Source organism: Scyliorhinus torazame, chromosome 22 (genome assembly GCF_047496885.1).
Source record: "Scyliorhinus torazame isolate Kashiwa2021f chromosome 22, sScyTor2.1, whole genome shotgun sequence".
NCBI lineage: Eukaryota > Metazoa > Chordata > Chondrichthyes > Carcharhiniformes > Scyliorhinidae > Scyliorhinus > Scyliorhinus torazame.
Window position 1 is genome coordinate 91,620,768 of NC_092728.1, and position 18,697 is coordinate 91,639,464.

Genomic DNA, 18,697 nt, shown 5'->3' on the forward strand with positions numbered 1-18,697 from the left:
TAGGAGGTGCGTGCTTGTAATGTTTCACTCGGTAAATAAATTGAGTAAAGACTGGCTCTCGTGTCATCCTTCACTGCCCCAGCCCCCCAAAAAATTGGTCTTCAGTAATAGAACAATTAACCGCTGCAGCATCATTGGATCGAACTCTCGTTTAGTCTACTGGTTAATGTGTTGGTTGTATTTGTTTTGCAGGTTAGGAGGTGATGCGTCCCAAGATGAAATAGGTGCTGCTGCCATCCTGACTGCTCAGCTAGACGAGGAGCTGAGAGGTGGCCCAGTCCAGGTAAAAAAAACACACGCACAATTCTCAAGCAAAAGAGTCCAAGCACATTGTGCGGTTACCAAATTACTGCCACTGATATCGACAAATGAATAAGTTTGAATGCAGCTGCCCCGTCAGTTTATATAAAACAAGTGACAAAAATAAGTGCCTGAGTGGGATTAATTTGGGGTTTCTGTTGCACAACGCCCTCCAGAATAAAGATCTGACTGAAACAATTGTGCAAAATGGTGCGTTTTGGTCCCGTGATCGGGCTCCGTGGGAGAGTGCAAAATGGTGCGTTTTGGTCCCGTGATCGGGCTCCGTGGGAGAGTGCAGCAAGTCGGTCAGTGGAGCTGCTTTGATTGTGTTTGCCAGCCAGCCTCACTGGGGCATCAATTAGTTTCATTGTTTGTCCACGTCGAGCACCGCAGTAATCAACTATTTAATTCCATGGGTTTTCGCAATGAGAAGAGCATCCTGGATGACCTGATACTAGGGTTTTGAAGACGGTTCGTTCGATACCTGTAAAGACACTTGACATAATTGGTGCAGGTGAACCAATTTAACGTTTCAACTTTTCACACCACCTCTGCTGCAGTGAATTCTACATGAAGACTTTACTATGGTTCCTCTTGTAGTCTGAGGATCTCTTCATTGCAAAGCACCAGCTGTGCGTCCCCCCTCGTGTTGCCACATCGCCTCGAGAGCGATGTGACACCTCCAGCAATACTGCTTCCCCTTCAAAGTCTTTTATAAAATCTGTTTCAGAAACGAAGGGGAAGGGCTTTAAGTGAGGAAATAAGACCAGGAATCAATTATTGGTGCTTCTTTTTTTAAAACGGTAATTTCCTGACCGTTGAATTGACTGGAGAATATGTAAAACTTTTTGCTAATTTCTCCACCCTTTCATTCTGCAACCAACTGTGCAGAGATTTCACTAAAGCCACGTTCGAGATTTGTCATCTGACTATTGTGAAAATGTTTTTCACCACATGCTATACAAATGACCAGTCGCCTTGGCCTGTATCGGGTACCGGCCACCTGCCCCTCTGTGAATGAGCAGGGTCGCTTTGATGACAGAAGCAATTTGAAAGCAAGGCCCTTTAATGGGGTTAGTTAAAATGAACCAGTTTGGAATCCTATAGCGGGGCAGTCAGCATCTGAAAGAACACATGCGATTTAACGGAAATGGAAGAGTTTCGTGTCGAGGGTGTTTCCCAGTGCTGGCAGCACAGAACGACCCCGCTATTGCTGGCAGCATGGTAGCACAGTTGCTTCACAGCTCCAGGGCCCCGGGTTCGATTCCCGGCTTGGGTCACTGTGCGGAGTCTGCACGTTCTTCCAGTGTCTGCGTGGGTTTCTTCCGGGTGCTCGGGTTTCCTCCCACAGTCCAAAGATGTACAGGTTAAGTGGATTGGCCATGATCAATTGCCCTAAGTGTCCAAAAAAGGTTGGGTGGGGTTCCGGGGACAGGGTGGAGGCGTGGGCTTAAGTAGGTTGCTCTTTCCAAGGGCAGTGCAAACTCAATGGACCGAATGGTCTCCTTCTGCATAGAATTTACAATGGTTAAAACTGGACTCTGCTTCATTACTGGGCCTCTGCAAGGAATGCCCTTCCCCGGCTGCACTTAACTTAGTCCCAGTTCCTGCACTAACGAGCTCTGCTCGATCTCCACCGCCCAATGTCCTCAACGAATAAGGGGGCCCACCCGCATTCCAACTCGGCAGGGCACCCCCAGGCCCAATTCCTGGTATGGGCAAGATGCCACCTGGGCACCTTGGCAGTGCCAGGGTACTGCCCACAGCCCAACCACACAGAGGCCCCAGATCGCCTGGGAGATGAGGCCCCCCCCCCCCCCCCCCCCCCCCCCCACAAAGTGCCAGTATTCCACGTTTGTGCAAACCAGTGCTAAATGGCGCCTGCTTGGGTTCTCTGCGGTGAGGCCATTCGATCCCAGGCCCAGGGTAGATCCGGTGTGGACATATTATCCAAATGGGTCTTGATATCAATGGCTGGGATCCAGATCGCGACACTTTGTGAGCTCTCGTTGGATCTCACGAGGAGTGATGAGGCTGGTAAATCTCGCGAGAGACCTCTCCGGGATTTACCGGCCTTGCCATGTCCCGAATCGGGAGCGACAAGGCCCATGGATCGCACCCAACTAGCCAAGGTGCAGGATATCGGGTACCTGAGGCTTTGGAATTCATCCCCTTCGCCTCGGAGACCTCGGGCGAGCGCCATTCAGGACTGGTCCCCACAAAGTGGGACCAGACGGAACGACACTTGGGGGCCTCCCAGGGCATCAGAGGCCCCCAGCTGCAGGCTCCTTGGGCAGGATGGTTCCCTGGCACTGGTGCTACCTGGATGGTTCCCTGGCACTGGTGCTGCCTGGACACTTTGGCAGTGCTGCCCAGCATTGCCAAGGTACCCAGGTGGCATGGGCTCTGCCAGGGTGCCAGGTTGGCACTGCAAAGGTACAATGCTGGCATTATTTGCATGCGATTTGGCTGGGGGCACTGTGTATATGAGCAGGCAAGTTCTTGCACTTACTGGACAGTGGCTTAATTCAAAGTTCCTCACACTCAGCACTACGCAGAATCAAAAGTGACCCGATCGATTGTGATGTTTAAAGTAAGTGCAATAAGAAGGATTTGTTTACAGTGTGGTGTTGAATATTGCTGGTTATGATCAAACCGATGTCAACAATATAACTTGTGTTCATGAAGCGGGATTTAATTGGTGACTTCCTCTGAATTCCTAATTCTTTGCAGGGAGCTGACGGTTCCCGAATCATTAACCAGGTATCGGCACCTGCTCGCTGTAGATTGTGGCTTTTAGTGACCCCCCACACTTGTAGCAAAATGAGGAAGTATTTGTGTCTCTAACCTCAAACCCAGCAAGCATGACACCGTTCTGCATGATCCAAGTTGTCCGAATGTTGCTGCTTTTGTAGATTTGTGTCCAGCGTGCTGCTCATGGCGTTTACAGCTGGAAATGTGTAGACTTAGCAGCTGTGGATGGAATGTTGCATTTATTAACAGCATCCGAGTGTCCTCTGGAGGGTGAAATATGTAGCTGATTCCCCCCCCCCCCCCCCCCCCCCCCCCTCATATCTGTGTACTTTGGTAATTTATGCTTGTGCACAATTCTCCTCCAATGATCAACATGCTTTGGAATATATGAAGGAAGAGGCAAGAACTCCGTGCTGGGGAACTTAAACCCTTTTCTAATTTTGGCAACCGGTGTTTTTCCCTGGGAGCTTCCAGTTTAAAAATCCAGCAGTGGATGGGTGCCAAGTGAAACTGCCTGGGATCTGCCCCCATCCCAATTGGAGAAGGCAACATGAACTCCTTCCGGTTCTCTCTCTCTCTCTCTCTCTCTCTGCTTTTTCAAGTGTCTATCAAAGGATCAAATTCACTGAGTGGGCATGTTGCTCATGAACTGTTTGTTGCTAAGCTAGTAAGGACACTATCCCATTTGTCTTAAATGCTAATGCCACTGTTGCAGTGCCAGAGGAATTTTGCACCCGTGCACTGATAACTTCTGCTTTATGCCAGTCACCATAACCCATCAATCTGAAACCAGGGTCTTCAATCTAAATGAGTACATTGGGCAACTACATCATATGGGAACTACATTATATCGGTGTGATATGTGGTTTAGTACAAATGTTACCAAAACCCAACAGTAAGAAAATATTCAATTGTGACCAATGGCAGAAGTTAAAGGTTGCATTGAATCGTAGAATTAACAGTGCAGATGGAGGCCATTCGGCCCATTGGGTCTGCACCTGCCCTTAGAAAGAGCACCCTATGCCTCCACCCTATCCCAGTAACCCCACCTCCCCTTTTTGGAAACTAAGGGGCAATTTAGCATGGCCAACCCACCTAACCACATCTTTGGACTGTGGGAGGAAACCAGAGCACCCGGAGGAAACGCTTGCAGACACTGGGAGAAAGTGCAAACTCCCACACAGTCACCCGAGGCCGGAATTGAACCTGGGATCCTGGAGCTGTGAGGCAGTAGCGCCAACCACTGTGCCGGCCCTCAAAGGAAGAGGCTTAGAAAGTTGCTCAGAACAAAGTAGTAAACATGAGGATTAGGAGGCATTTTGGAATTCAGCAAAGGAGGATCAGGAAAATGATGAAGAAAGAGAAAATAGAATATATGCACACGTGCATATAGTGTTCAATTCTGGTCGCCACACTACCAGAAGGATGTGGAGGCTTTAGAGCGGGTGCAGACGAGATTTACCAGAATGTTGCCTGGTATGGAGGGCATTAGCTATGAGGAGCGGTTGAATAAACTCGGTTTGTTCTCACTGGAACAAAGGAGGTTGAGGGGAGACCTGATAGAGGTCTACAAAATTATGAGGGGCATAGACAGAGTGGATAGTCAGAGGCTTTTCCCCAGGGTAGAGGGGTCAATTACTAGGGGGCATAGGTTTAAGGTGAGAGGGGCTAGGTTTAGAGTAGATGTACGAGGCAAGTTTTTTTACGCAGAGGGTAGTGGGTGCCTGGAACTCGCTACCGGAGGAGGTGGTGGAAGCAGGGACGATAGTGACATTTAAGGGGCATCTTGACAAATGCATGAATAGGATGGGAATAGAGGGATACGGACCCAGGAAGTGTAGAAGATTAGTCGGGCAGCATGGTCGGCACGGGCTTGGAGGGCCGAAGGGCCTGTTCCTGTGCTGTACATTTCTTTGTTCTTTGTTTGTTGCGTTAGGAGTAGGTCACCTCTGTTATGAGTTACGAGAAGGATGCAAATGGACTTGTGTTTGAGCAAAACCATGGCAAATTCAATCTAATGTGAAGTTATCCACTTTGAAAGTTAAGTAGAAATGCAGAGCACTACTAAAATGGTGAGAAAGGGGCCAGGGTGCCCTTGTTCACGAGTCACTGAAAGCTGGCATTCAGGTGCAGCAAGCAATTAGGAAGGCAGATGGTACCGTGGCCTTTATGCCAAGAGGATCTGGGTACAGGGATAAAGATGTCTTGCTGCAATTGTATAGAGTCTTGTCAGACCATACTAGGGGGGGGGGAGGTAGGTCATCTAAGGAAGGAGATGCTTGCCATGCGGGAGTGAAACAAACGTTCACCAGGCTGATGCCTAGGATGGTGGGGTTATCCTTCTGAGGCGGTATTTAGCAGACTAGGCCCGTAGAGTTTATCAGGAAAGAGATGATCGAAGTGAAGCATCCAAGGTTCTTGTGATGCAGGGAGCATGTTTCCCCTGATTGGGGCATCTGGATCCAGGGAACTTTGTCCCCAGTTAAGAGGCCGTTTCAGACACAAGAGACTTTCTGCCTCGAGGGCTGTGGAGGGAAAGTTGCCAACGTTTTTCTGGAGGTTTTGTCACGTAACCTGCCCCCATGCTCCAGCCATTCGTCAGCCAGGCGTCCATGCTTGTGACGCACTGCCTTCCTCCACCAATTGGAAAGCAAAAGGACTAGTCTGATGAAAATGGTGTTGACATAGATCAGCCATGATCTAATTGTATGGTGAAGCAGGTTTGAGGGGCTGAATGGCTGGCTGTTCTTTCCCGTGTTTCCTGATGGCCAATACAGACCGAATACCTTAATCAGGGCTGGCATCTCTTCCCATGGATGAGGGAGAATTCCAGCCCACTGTTACTCCTAGCTTTTGAGCTAATGGCCTGTAATTTTCACAGTAACTTCATTTGAAGCCTACTTGTGACAATAAGCGATTTTCATTTCATTTTATTCATCTGCTTTATATCAAGCAATCCTTATTTGGGCACCATCAGTGTTGTGGGCATAATTGTAGCTACATACTCTTTCCACTAGATGGAGCTTCAGCCTCCAGTTTCCCCAGCCTTTACCGACAGCCACAATCGCACTAAATTCTTTTCCTCTCTTTTCGCGCGCTCTCTCCTCCTTTTCGCGCGCGCTCTCTCCTCCTTTTCGCGCGCGCTCTCTCCTCCTTTTCGCGCGCGCTCTCTCCTCCTTTTCGCGCGCGCTCTCTCCTCCTTTTCGCGCGCGCGCTCTCCTCCTTTTCGCGCGCGCGCTCTCCTCCTTTTCGCGCGCGCGCTCTCCTCCTTTTCGCGCGCGCGCTCTCCTCCTTTTCGCGCGCGCGCTCTCCTCCTTTTCGCGCGCGCGCTCTCCTCCTTTTCGCGCGCGCGCTCTCCTCCTTTTCGCGCGCGCGCTCTCCTCCTTTTCGCGCGCGCGCTCTCCTCCTTTTCGCGCGCGCGCTCTCCTCCTTTTCGCGCGCGCGCTCTCCTCCTTTTCGCGCGCGCGCTCTCCTCCTTTTCGCGCGCGCGCTCTCCTCCTTTTCGCGCGCGCGCTCTCCTCCTTTTCGCGCGCGCGCTCTCCTCCTTTTCGCGCGCGCGCTCTCCTCCTTTTCGCGCGCGCGCTCTCCTCCTTTTCGCGCGCGCGCTCTCCTCCTTTTCGCGCGCGCGCTCTCCTCCTTTTCGCGCGCGCCTCTCCTTTCGCGCGCGCCTCCTCCTTTTCGCGCGCGCCGGCGCTCTCCTCCTTTTCGCGCGCGCGCGCTCTCCTCCTTTTCGCGCGCGCGCGCTCTCCTCCTTTTCGCGCGCGCGCGCTCTCCTCCTTTTCGCGCGCGCGCGCTCTCCTCCTTTTCGCGAGCGCGCTCCTCGAGCAGCGGCGCTCTCCTCCTTTTCGCAGCGCGCGCGCTCTCCTCCTTTTCGCGCGCGCGACGCTCTCCTCCTTTTCGCGCGCGCGCGCTCTCCTCCTTTTCGCGCGCGCGCGCTCTCCTCCTTTTCGCGCGCGCGCGCTCTCCTCCTTTTCGCGCGCGCGCGCTCTCCTCCTTTTCGCGCGCGCGCGCTCTCCTCCTTTTCGCGCGCGCGCGCTCTCCTCCTTTTCGCGCGCAGCGCGCTCTCCTCCTTTTCGCGCGCGCGCGCTCTCCTCCTTTTCGCGCGCGCGCGCTCTCCTCCTTTTCGCGCGCGCGCGCTCTCCTCCTTTTCGCGCGAGCGCCTCTCCTCCTTTTCGCGCGCGCGCGCTCTCCTCCTTTTCGCGCGCGCGCGCTCTCCTCCTTTTCGCGCGCGCGCGCTCTCCTCCTTTTCGCGCGCGCGCGCTCTCCTCCTTTTCGCGCGCGCGCGCTCTCCTCCTTTTCGCGCGCAGCGCGCTCTCCTCCTTTCGCGCGCGCGCGCTCTCCTCCTTTTCGCGCGCGCGCGCTCTCCTCCTTTTCGGCGCGCGCGCTCTCCTCCTTTTCGCGCGCGCGCGCTCTCCTCCTTTTCGCGCGGCGCGCGCTCTCCTCCTTTTCGCGCGCGCGCGCTCTCCTCCTTTTCGCGCGCGCGCGCTCTCCTCCTTTTCGCGCGCGCGCGCTCCCTCCTTTTCGCGCGCGGCGCGCTCTCCTCCTTTTCGCGCGCGCGCGCTCTCCTCCTTTTCGCGCGCGCGCGCTCTCCTCCTTTTCGCCGCGCGCGCGCTCTCCTCCTTTTCGCGCGCGCGCGCTCTCCTCCTTTTCGCGCGCGCGCGCTCTCCTCCTTTTCGCGCGCGCGCGCTCTCCTCCTTTTCGCGCGCGCGCGCTCTCCTCCTTTTCGCGCGCGCGCGCTCTCCTCCTTTTCGCGCGCGCCGCGCTCTCCTCCTTTTCGCGCGCGCGCGCTCTCCTCCTTTTCGCGCGCGCGCGCTCTCCTCCTTTTCGCGCGCGCGCGCTCTCCTCCTTTTCGCGCGCGCGCGCTCTCCTCCTTTTCGCGCGCGCGCGCTCTCCTCCTTTTCGCGCGCGCGCGCTCTCCTCCTTTTCGCGCGCGCGCGCTCTCCTCCTTTTCGCGCGCGCGCGCGCTCTCCTCCTTTTCGCGCGCGTCGCGCGCTCTCCTCCTTTTCGCGCGCGCGCGCTCTCCTCCTTTTCGCGCGCGCGCGCTCTCCTCCTTTTCGCGCGCGCGCGCTCTCCTCCTTTTCGCGCGCGCGCGCTCTCCTCCTTTTCGCGCGCGCGCGCTCTCCTCCTTTTCGCGCGCGCGCGCTCTCCTCCTTTTCGCGCGCGCGCGCTCTCCTCCTTTTCGCGCGCGCGCGCTCTCCTCCTTTTCGCGCGCGCGCGCTCTCCTCCTTTTCGCGCGCGCGCGCTCTCCTCCTTTTCGCGCGCGCGCGCTCTCCTCCTTTTCGCGCGCGCGCGCTCTCCTCCTTTTCGCGCGCGCGCGCTCTCCTCCTTTTCGCGCGCGCGCGCTCTCCTCCTTTTCGCGCGCGCGCGCTCTCCTCCTTTTCGCGCGCGCGCGCTCTTCCTCCTTTTCGCGCGCGCGCGCTCTCCTCCTTTTCGCGCGCGCGCGCTTCTCCTCCTTTTCGCGCGCGCGCGCTCTCCTCCTTTTCGCGCGCAGCGCGCTCTCCTCCTTTTCGCGCTGCGCGCGCTCTCCTCCTTTTCGCGCGCGCGCGCTCTCCTCCTTTTCGCGCGCGCGCGCTCTCCTCCTTTTCGCGCGCGCGCGCTCTCCTCCTTTTCGCGCGCGCGCTGCTCTCCTCCTTTTCGCGCGCGCGCGCTCTCCTCCTTTTCGCGCGCGCGCGCTCTCCTCCTTTTCGCGCGCGCGCGCTCTCCTCCTTTTCGCGCGCGCGCAGCTCTCTCCTTTCGCGGCGCGCGCGCTCTCCTCCTTTTCGCGCGCGCTGCGCTCTCCTCCTTTTCGCGCGCGCGCGCTCTCCTCCTTTTCGCGCGCGCGCGCTCTCCTCCTTTTCGCGCGCGCGCGCTCTCCTCCTTTTCGCGCGCGCGCGCTCTCCTCCTTTTCGCGCGGCGCGCGCTCTCCTCCTTTTCGCGCGCGCGCGCTCTCCTCCTTTTCGCGCGCGCGCGCTCTCCTCCTTTTCGCGCGCGCGCGCTCTCCTCCTTTTCGCTGCGCGGCGCGCTCTCCTCCTTTTCGCGCGCGCGCGCTCTCCTCCTTTTCGCGCGCGCGCGCTCTCCTCCTTTTCGCGCGCGCGCGCTCTCCTCCTTTTCGCGCGCGCGCGCTCTCCTCCTTTTCGCGCGCAGCGCGCTCTCCTCCTTTTCGCGCGCGCGCGCTCTCCTCCTTTTCGCGCGCGCGCGCTACTCCTCCTTTCCGCGCGCGCTCGCGCTCTCCTCCTTTTCGCGCGCGCGCGCTCTCCTCCTTTTCGCGCGCGCGCGCTCTCCTCCTTTTCGCGCGCGCGCGCTCTCCTCCTTTTCGCGCGCGCGCGCTCTCCTCCTTTTCGCGCGCGCGCGCTCTCCTCCTTTTCGCGCGCGCGCGCTCTCCTCCTTTTCGCGCGCGCGCGCGCTCTCCTCCTTTTCGCGCGCGCGCGCTCTCCTCCTTTTCGCGCGCGCGCGCTCTCCTCCTTTTCGCGCGCGCGCGCTCTCTCCTCCTTTTCGCGCTGCGCGCGCTCTCCTCCTTTTCGCGCGCGCGCGCTCTCCTCCTTTTCGCGCGCGCGCGCTCTCCTCCTTTTCGCGCGCGCGCGCGCTCTCCTCCTTTTCGCGCGCGCGCGCTCTCCTCCTTTTCGCGCGCGCGCGCTCTCCTCCTTTTCGCGCGCGGCGCGCTCTCCTCCTTTTCGCGCGCGCGCGCTCTCCTCCTTTTCGCGCGCGCGCGCTCTCCTCCTTTTCGCGCGCGCGCTCTCCTCCCTTTTCGCGCGCAGCGCGCTCTCCTCCTTTTCGCGCGCGCGCGCTCTCCTCCTTTTCGCGCGCGCGCGCTCTCCTCCTTTTCGCGCGCGCTCGCGCTCTCCTCCTTTTCGCGCGCGCGCGCTCTCCTCCTTTTCGCGCAGCGCGCGCTCTCCTCCTTTTCGCGCGCGCGCGCTCTCCTCCTTTTCGCGCGCGCGCGCGCTCTCCTCCTTTTCGCGCGCGCGCGCTCTCCTCCTTTTCGCGCGCGCGCTCTCCTCCTTTTCGCGCGCGCGCTCTCCTCCTTTTCGCGCGCGCGCTCCTCCTCCTTTTCGCGCCCTCTCTCCCCTTTTCGCGCCCTCTCTCCCCCTTTCGCGCCCCTCTCTCTCCCCCTTTTCGCGCCCTCTCTCCCCCTTTTCGCGCCCTCTCTCCCCCTTTTCGCGCCCTCTCTCCCCCTTTCGGCCCCTCTCTCCCCCTTTTCGCGCCCTCTCTCCCCCTTTTCTGCGCCCTCTCTCCCCCTTTTCGCGCCCTCTCTCCTCCCTTTTCGCGCCCTCTCTCCCCTTTTCGCGCCCTCTCTCCCCCTTTTCGCGCCCTCTCTCCCCTTTTCGCGCCCTCTCTCCTCCCCCCTTTTCGCGCCCTCTCTCCTCCCCCCTTTTCGCGCCCATCTCTCCTCCCCCCTTTTCGCGCCCTCTCTCCTCCCCCCTTTTCGCGCCCTCTCTCCTCCCCCCTTTTCGCGCCCTCTCTCCTCCCCCCTTTTCGCGCCCTCTCTCCTCCCCCCTTTTCGCGCCCTCTCTCCTCCCCCTTTTCGCGCCCTCTCTCCTCCCCCCTTTTCGCGCCCTCTCTCCTCCCCCCTTTTCGCGCCCTCTCTCCTCCCCCCTTTTCGCGCCCTCTCTCCTCCCCCTTTTCGCGCCCTCTCTCCTCCCCCTTTTCGCGCCCTCTCTCCTCCCCCCTTTTCGCGCCCTCTCTCCTCCCCCCTTTTCGCGCCCTCTCTCCTCCCCCCTTTTCGCGCCCTCTCTCCTCCCCCCTTTTCGCGCCCTCTCTCCTCCCCCCCTTTTCGCGCCCTCTCTCCTCCCCCCTTTTCGCGCCTCTCTCCTCCCCCCTTTTCGCGCCCTCTCTCTCCTCCCCCCTTTTCGCGCCCTCTCTCCTCCCCCCTTTTCGCGCCCTCTCTCCTCCCCCCTTTTCGCGCCCTCTCTCCTCCCCCCTTTTCGCGCCCTCTCTCCTCCCCCTTTTCGCGCCCTCTCTCCTCCCCCCTTTTCGCGCCCTCTCTCCTCCCCCCTCCCCCCTTTTCGCGCCCTCTCTCCTCCCCCCTTTCGCGCCCTCTCTCCTCCCCCCTCCCCCCTTTTCGCGCCCTCTCTCCTCCCCCCTCCCCCCTTTTCGCGCCCTCTCTCTCCCCCCTCCCCCCTTTTCGCGCCCTCTCTCCTCCCCCCTCCCCCCTTTTCGCGCCCTCTCTCCTCCCCCCTCCCCCCTTTTCGCGCCCTCTCTCCTCCCCCCTCCCCCCTTTTCGCGCCTCTCTCCTCCCCCCTCCCCCCTTTTCGCGCCCTCTCTCCTCCCCCCTCCCCCCTTTTCGCGCCCTCTCTCCTCCCCCCTCCCCCCTTTTCGCGCCCTCTCTCCTCCCCCTCCCCCCTTTTCGCGCCCTCTCCCCTCCCCCCTTTTCGCGCCCTCTCTCCTCCCCCCTCCCCCCTTTTCGCGCCCTCTCTCCTCCCCCCTCCCCCCTTTTTCGCGCCCTCTCTCCTCCCCCTCCCCCCTTTTCAGCGCCCCTCTCCTCCCCCTCCCCCCTTTTCGCGCCCTCTCTCCTCCCCCCTCCCCCCTTTTCGCGCCCTCTCTCCTCCCCTCCCCCTTTTCGCGCCCTCTCCCCTCCCCCCTTTTCGCGCCCTCTCTCCTCCCCCCTTTTCGCGCCCTCTCCCTCCGTCTCCCCCTTTTCGCGCCCTCTCTCCTCCCCCCTTTTCGCGCCCTCTCTCCTCCCCCCTTTTCGCGCCCTCTCTCCTCCCCCCTTTTCGCGCCCTCTCTCCTCCCCCCTTTTCGCGCCCTCTCTCCTCCCCCCTTTTCGCGCCCTCTCTCCTCCCCCCTTTTCGCGCCCTCTCTCCTCCCCCCTTTTCGCGCCCTCTCTCCTCCCCCCTTTTCGCGCCCTCTCTCCTCCCCCCTTTTCGCGCCCTCTCTCCTCCCCCCTTTTCGCGCCCTCTCTCCTCCCCCCTTTTCGCGCCCTCTCTCCTCCCCCCTTTTCGCGCCCTCTCTCCTCCCCCCTTTTCGCGCCTCTCTCCTCCCCCCTTTTCGCGCCCTCTCTCCTCCCCCTTTTCGCGCCCTCTCTCCTCCCCCCTTTTCGCGCCCTCTCTCCTCCCCCCTTTTCGCGCCCTCTCTCCTCCCCCCCTTTTCGCGCCCTCTCTCCTCCCCCCTTTTCGCGCCCTCTCTCCTCCCCCCTTTTCGCGCCCTCTCTCCTCCCCCCTTTTCGCGCCTCTCTCCTCCCCCCTTTCGCGCCCTCTCTCCTCCCCCCTTTTCGCGCCCTCTCTCCTCCCCCCTTTTCGCGCCCTCTCTCCTCCCCCCTTTTCGCGCCCTCTCTCCTCCCCCCTTTTCGCGCCCTCTCTCCTCCCCCCTTTTCGCGCCCTCTCTCCTCCCCCCCTTTTCGCGCCCTCTCTCCTCCCCCCTTTTCGCGCCCTCTCTCCTCCCCCCTTTTCGCGCCCTCTCTCCTCCCCCCTTTTCGCGCCCTCTCTCCTCCCCCTTTTCGCGCCCTCTCTCCTCCCCCCTTTTCGCGCCCTCTCTCCTCCCCCCTTTTCGCGCCCTCTCTCCTCCCCCCTTTTCGCGCCCTCTCTCCTCCCCCCTTTTCGCGCCCTCTCTCCTCCCCCTTTTCGCGCCCTCTCTCCTCCCCCCTTTTCGCGCCCTCTCTCCTCCCCCCTTTTCGCGCCCTCTCTCCTCCCCCCTTTTCGCGCCCTCTCTCCTCCCCCTTTTCGCGCGCCTCTCTCCTCCCCCCTTTTCGCGCCCTCTCTCCTCCCCCCTTTTCGCGCCCTCTCTCCTCCCCCCTTTTCGCGCCCTCTCTCCTCCCCCTTTTCGCGCCCTCTCTCCTCCCCCCTTTTCGCGCCCTCTCTCCTCCCCCTTTTCGCGCCCTCTCTCCTCCTCCTCCCCCCTTTTCGCGCCCTCTCTCCTCCTCCTCCCCCTTTTCGCGCCCTCTCTCCTCCTCCTCCCCCCTTTTCGCGCCCTCTCTCCTCCTCCTCCCCCCTTTTCGCGCCCTCTCTCCTCCTCCTCCCCTTTCGCGCCCTCTCTCCTCCCTCTCCTCCTCCTCCCTTTTCTCGCGCTCGCTCTCTCTTCTCGGCATAAATATTTAATAAAACCACCATTCTATGCTTCTGTCTTTAAAATGGGCACATTTATTAACATTTCATCCGTGTTTCGATTTGAGTTTTGTTTTTCTTTCTATTGGATTGGTTGATGGGGTAGAAAGCTGTGCGTCATTCTGTTGAAGTCTATAAAACCTGTTTCTACCACCTCCTGAAGCGTACAAGTGGCCATTGTGACAGATGTGTGTGTTTTGGGAGGGAGGGAACATTTCTACCGAGTGATGTAGATCAAAGGGCAACCTCTGATTGTGCTGGAAGAGAGACCGATCCACCTAGGACCAGGAGGAGTCATTCAGCCCTTGAGCCTCTGCAGATATCCTGGCGTATCTGTACCTTGGACTCGAACAGGGGACACAGGAGCTGAACATTTAACCCCGGAACAAGAATCCATGATAACTCTTTCTCACTGCCTGCGAGTTGGGGAAATGGAAACCAATATATTTGAACGCAGCAGCGAGCATGTTGCTGGACCCATCAGGATTCCGACTTTTGATCTGGTGATCGGGATTTCTGGATTAAAGTGAAGCACTTGCTATATTCCAGGAAATCCTATTTTCTGCCATGGATTTGAACAACTTAAACGCTTTCTGATTTTTGTTGTGGTTGCTCATTTCTGAAGTTGACTAAGAATTTGGATGAAATCAGCTGTTTGCAAATCGGTGCTCTTTAAAATCAAAAGTGGAACACTTGCCCAAGTGGTTTTGTACCCACTTGGTGCCTGGACCCTTGCCCAAGTGGTTTTGTACCCTCTTGGTCCCTGTATCCTTGCCCAAGGGATTTAGTACCCGCTTGGTGCCTGTACCCTTTGTTGTTGATTTATCTCTACTACTTGGTCTTTTCTTTGGCTCTGTTCCAATTAGGGCAATCAGTGAATTTACCTTCTTTCTATATTGTCTATGTCCGAATGCTTAGAGTCGCCAGGTATCGAATGATACCACCACCAGTTTCGACCGGCTATCGATCAAAAAGCCAAACACCAGTTAGTTAGTTCAAGGTCAAGGGTATTTACATACAATCAGTCATGCAACATACACACTACTAGTGAATTCCACCTATTACTAAGACAACCTGTGCACCCGGCTTGGGTCCGGAAACAGTGGCCGTTGTTCAATTCTGGATCTCTTGGGTTCGAAGGGGTAACTGGTGCTCAGCTGGGCTCATCCGTCTGGTAGCGGGCGTTGAACTTGGACTCGCTTCTGGTGTTGCTGCAGTTGGCAATGGCCGTGACCGGGGTACCAAGGCCAAAAGAGAGCGAACATATGGCGAACTCTTCCTTTATACTCGAGGGTTTTCACGCTCTTTTGGGCGGTCCTTCGATTTGGGCCTTACTAATTGGGTGATTCCTGATCACTCCGTTCGATTCCTAAGCCAATAAGTGGGCGGGGATCTGGATGACTGGGCGTGTCTCAAGCAGTCATTGACCCGGTTGTTTGCGTTTCCCTTGGACAGGGAGTGGCGCCGAAATGTCTGGGACTGTCCCGGTTGCTGGGGTATCAGTCCTTTGTGTTGGGGAGATGGGCCATCACCTGCTAATCTGCCTGATTAACATGCTAATGGGACGGAGTTTTGATACCGTCTGGACTTTGCTGACAAATATGCATTTCCGGTTCAGAGCCTGCCTGACTCTTGGCTTGTCCATTTTACCCATCAGTCTTTGCGAGTTACTCTGTACCTGGTTGGAAGTGGCCATCCCAGATGGCTACATCTTACCAAGGGGTTTTGTACCCTCTTGGTGCCTGTATCCTTGCCCAAGGTGTTTTGTACCTGCTTGGTGCCTGTACCCGACAGTTGCCCAAAGGTGTGGTCGGTTTGATATTTAGCACAGGGAATCTGATGGGGAGTGACAACTGACAGCAGCCCACCATTGTAAACATTTCCCATTGACTTTAACCCCATGATTTCTCTCCTGGGGAGCTAATTTGAAGCTAACACGACTGGGATTATCCCACACATTTCTTTGTGTTGTGGGGGTGAGACCCACACAAACAAGTGACTGTCAAACCCCCCCCAAGCCAAGCAAACTGCAGAGGGAGGCCCAACCATCTCCACAATCAGGAGCCTTGCATTAGACTTCAATTCCCTAATCGTGCAACATATGCAACCCAGGTGTGATCAGGCCTCCAGTGATGTCCAGCAGATGTTCCCGAAGATTGTTGCGTCATCAGCCTTTGAAAATCTGTCTGTCCTTGCGTGTGACATTCCATTTGTAGTGCTTTTGGGTCACTTGTACTGACTGCTGAACGTCAACAGGGGCAGCATGGTAGCATTGTGGTTAGCACAATTGCTTCACAGCTCCAGGGTCCCAGGTTCGATTCCTGGCTTGGGTCACTGTCTGTGCGGAGTCTGCACATCCTCCCCGTGTGCGCGTGGGTTTCCTTCGGGTGCTTCGGTTTCCTCCCACAGTCCAAAGATGTGCAGGTTAAGTGGATTGGCCATGATAAATTGCCCTTAGTGTCCAAAATTGCCCTTAGTGTTGGGTGGGGTTACTGGGTTATGGGGATGGGGTGGCGGGTGGGGTTACTGGGTTATGGGGATGGGGTGGCGGTGTTGACCTTGGGTAGGGTGCTCTTTCCAAGAGCCGGTGCAGACTCGATGGGCTGAATGGCCTCCTTCTGCACTGTAAATTCTATGATTTTTTAAAAAACACCATTCCAAACATTGTTGTCTTGCGTAAAAGCAAAATATGGCGGATGCAGCAAATCTGACATAAAGACATAATGCTGGAAATACTCAACAGGCCCTACAGTGTGTGTGTGTGTTTGGGGGGGGGGGGGGAGAGCGAGAATGCAATTCTTTAACTCTGACATTCTGGGTGGCACGGTGCGGTGGGTTAGCACTGCTGCCTCACGGAACCGAGCTCCCAGATTCGATCCTGGCCCCGGGTCACTGTCCGTGTGGAGTTTGCACATTCTCCCCGTGTCTGCGTGGGTTTCGCCCCCACAACCCAAAGATTGCAGGGTAGGTGGATTGGCCGCGCTAAAATTGTCCCTTAATTGAGGGGAGGGGGAGGGGAGGGGGGGGGGGGGGGGGAGAATTGGGTACTCTAAATATTTTTTAAAACTCTGCCGTCCTCTCCTGCACTGTCTGTTTGCAGTTCTGTGGATGCCCCACTTCTGCCTGGTGCCCGTCAATCCCAGGAAAATTCCTGGACTCTGAAGACGTGGGACTTGCTCCACATAACGTAGTGGTGTGGGAGGTCTGCTTACTGTCAATAGAAAAGTGCCTAGTGGCTGGTTAGAAGTGTGTGAATGTTGTGTGCACTTGCACCAGTTGCACGAGTTTATGGTCACTGTGTCTCTGCTGCTTTTTCACTTTGTGTTCACCAGTCCTGTTTTCAGAATTTGCGACCTCGATGACTAACCCCACACAGTTGTATCCTATCTTTACAAGCAATGTTGAAATTCTAATTGTTCCTATTAGTTCACTTTACTCCTGCACTGCCCATGTTTTTTCCTCTTTTTCAATACCACAGCCTATAGATACTCCAGACTATCATGAGCTAGTTTCTTTTTTGTTACAACTTGCTCTGTGATCCTTCTCCCCCCTCCTGCATTTCATGGTTGGCCACCAGTAAAATCAAGTTGCCAAAGTCCCAGATGATCATAGGCTGCTGTTTCCTGACCTCCCGCTTTGAGGGGGAGAGCTGACTGGTGGTGATTTAACCTGAGGATCACACAAGATTGAGAAGGAGGTACCTTCATGAATAATCTCAGCCGGTACGGGAATTGAACCCTGTGCTGTTGGCCTCACTCTGCATCACCAACCAGCTGTCCAGCCAACTGAGCTGAACTGACCACCAGTGGACTGTCTGTTCCTAATATGCCTCCTGTGCAGACTGTTGACAGGAGGTGTAGGAAGTGGTTTGTGTGGTGAACTCTCATCTCCATCTGGGGAGGTTCAGCACAGGTTATGCCTCTGCCTCTGATGTTGTGGCATCACTGCTGTGACATGGACTCAATCCATTAGCCAATCCATCCCTACAATCCACCAACTAAATGACAGCCGCTTGGGAGGCAAAGGCAGTGGTAATGTTGAATTAAAGCCTTTTACTCATTTGCTTATCAAGAATCCATCTCGCCCTACCTCAAATCTTTTTTTTTTTAATTTGCTCATGGCGAGTGGGTGTTGCAGGCTCTGCCACTGTTTATTACCTGTCCCTAATTGCCCTGGAGGGCGCAGTTGAGAGTCAAACACATTGCTGTGGGTCTAGAGTAACATGTAGGCCAGACCAGGCGAGGATGGCAGATTTCCTTAAAATTAGTGAACCAGATGGGGTTTTCCTGACTATTGACAATGGTTTCATGGTCCTCATTAGACTATTTTAAATAAATTTTAAGAGTACCCAATTAAGGGGCAATTTTAGTGTGGCCAACCTACCCTGCACATCTTTTGGGTTATGGGGGCGAAACCCACGCAAACACTGGGAGAATGTACAAACTCCACACGGACAGTGACCCAGAGCCGGGATCGAACCCAGGTCCTCAGCGCCATGAGGCAGGGGCAGCAGCGCTAACCACTGTGCCACCGTACTGCCCCTCATTAGACTTTTTAATTCCAGATCTTTTTATTGAGTTTAAATTCCATCACCGGCCGTGGCGGGATTCAAACCCAGGTCCCCAGATCATTATCCTGGGTCTCTGGATTACAAGTCCAGCGATAATACCGCTACATGCCATCGCCTGCCCAACTTCTGAGGAAGAGAGTTCTTAAGAGGAAAAATATTTCTTCTCATCTGTTTTAACTGGGTGACCCCTAGTGTTCTAGATTCTTCCACCAGAGGAAATGTGCGCTACTTTGCACTTGCAGTTGACAACAAGAAGCTACCTGGGCAGGTGTGGGCTTGACCTTTTGTGCAAGGAGCACGGCGCTAAAATGAGCAGTAAGGGACGACGCTTTTCCATGTTACTAATTGCTCCCAAGCCCACCATGTGGAAAAAACATTAGTCACATGACAGTGAGGTTTGATCTATCCTCATCTCATCCCATCTTGTTGCCCAGTACAAGGAGAAATAGGGATAGTGGAAAATCTTACTGTGGTGTGGTCTTCATCCTTCAACTTTGCCAATTCTAAAGATCATAATGGCCTAGATATTCTGTTCAGTGTTGATGCTTCGTATTACAGTGCACTCGGGGGTTGCACAGATTGGGTTTCCTAGTGTGTGTTAGATTATGTTAGTAACTGGTGTCAGGTGAGTTTGGATTCACGATTTATTATGATGTGCTTTTTATCCAGTGCCATGTCTGTTTGACAGTAACCGCTGCCCTTTTTCCTCACCTGGACAGGTGCGTGTGATCCAGGGCAAGGAGCCGGCCCATTTGATGAGCATGTTTGGAGGACAGCCAATGGTTATTTACCAAGGTGGGACTGCCAGGGAAGGTGGCCAGACTGCGCCTGCAGACAATCGTTTGTTCCAAGTGCGGGCCAGCACCTCTGGGTCCACCCGAGCGGTGGAGGTGAGTTGGGTTGATACCAGTTTTCTGTTTTCCCTCCCATCTTCAACCAGAACCGCACCTAATCCTTTTTTGAAAATTAAGAATGAGTAGGTCCCATTAAAAGGTGAGGAGATCTGGGTGTGGTTGGTTGTATCCCACAACCAAAATTGCAAAGATTGGTCAGATTTTGC

The 18,697-nt window shown here is 56.4% G+C and overlaps 1 protein-coding gene across 2 annotated transcripts in view; it reads left to right on the forward strand.

The window, feature by feature from the left end:
* The window catches only part of LOC140399207 (gelsolin-like), a 79,446-nt gene that overhangs the window by 47,073 nt on the left and 13,676 nt on the right, over positions 1-18,697 (forward strand). The window contains exons 11-13 of one of the 2 annotated variants that reach the window (XM_072488570.1): positions 193-283; positions 3,034-3,063; positions 18,357-18,527. In XM_072488570.1, the coding sequence (XP_072344671.1) occupies positions 193-283; positions 3,034-3,063; positions 18,357-18,527 (292 nt within the window). The remainder of the gene's footprint in view (positions 1-192; positions 284-3,033; positions 3,064-18,356; positions 18,528-18,697) is intronic. The other variant, XM_072488571.1, reaches the window with a different exon arrangement.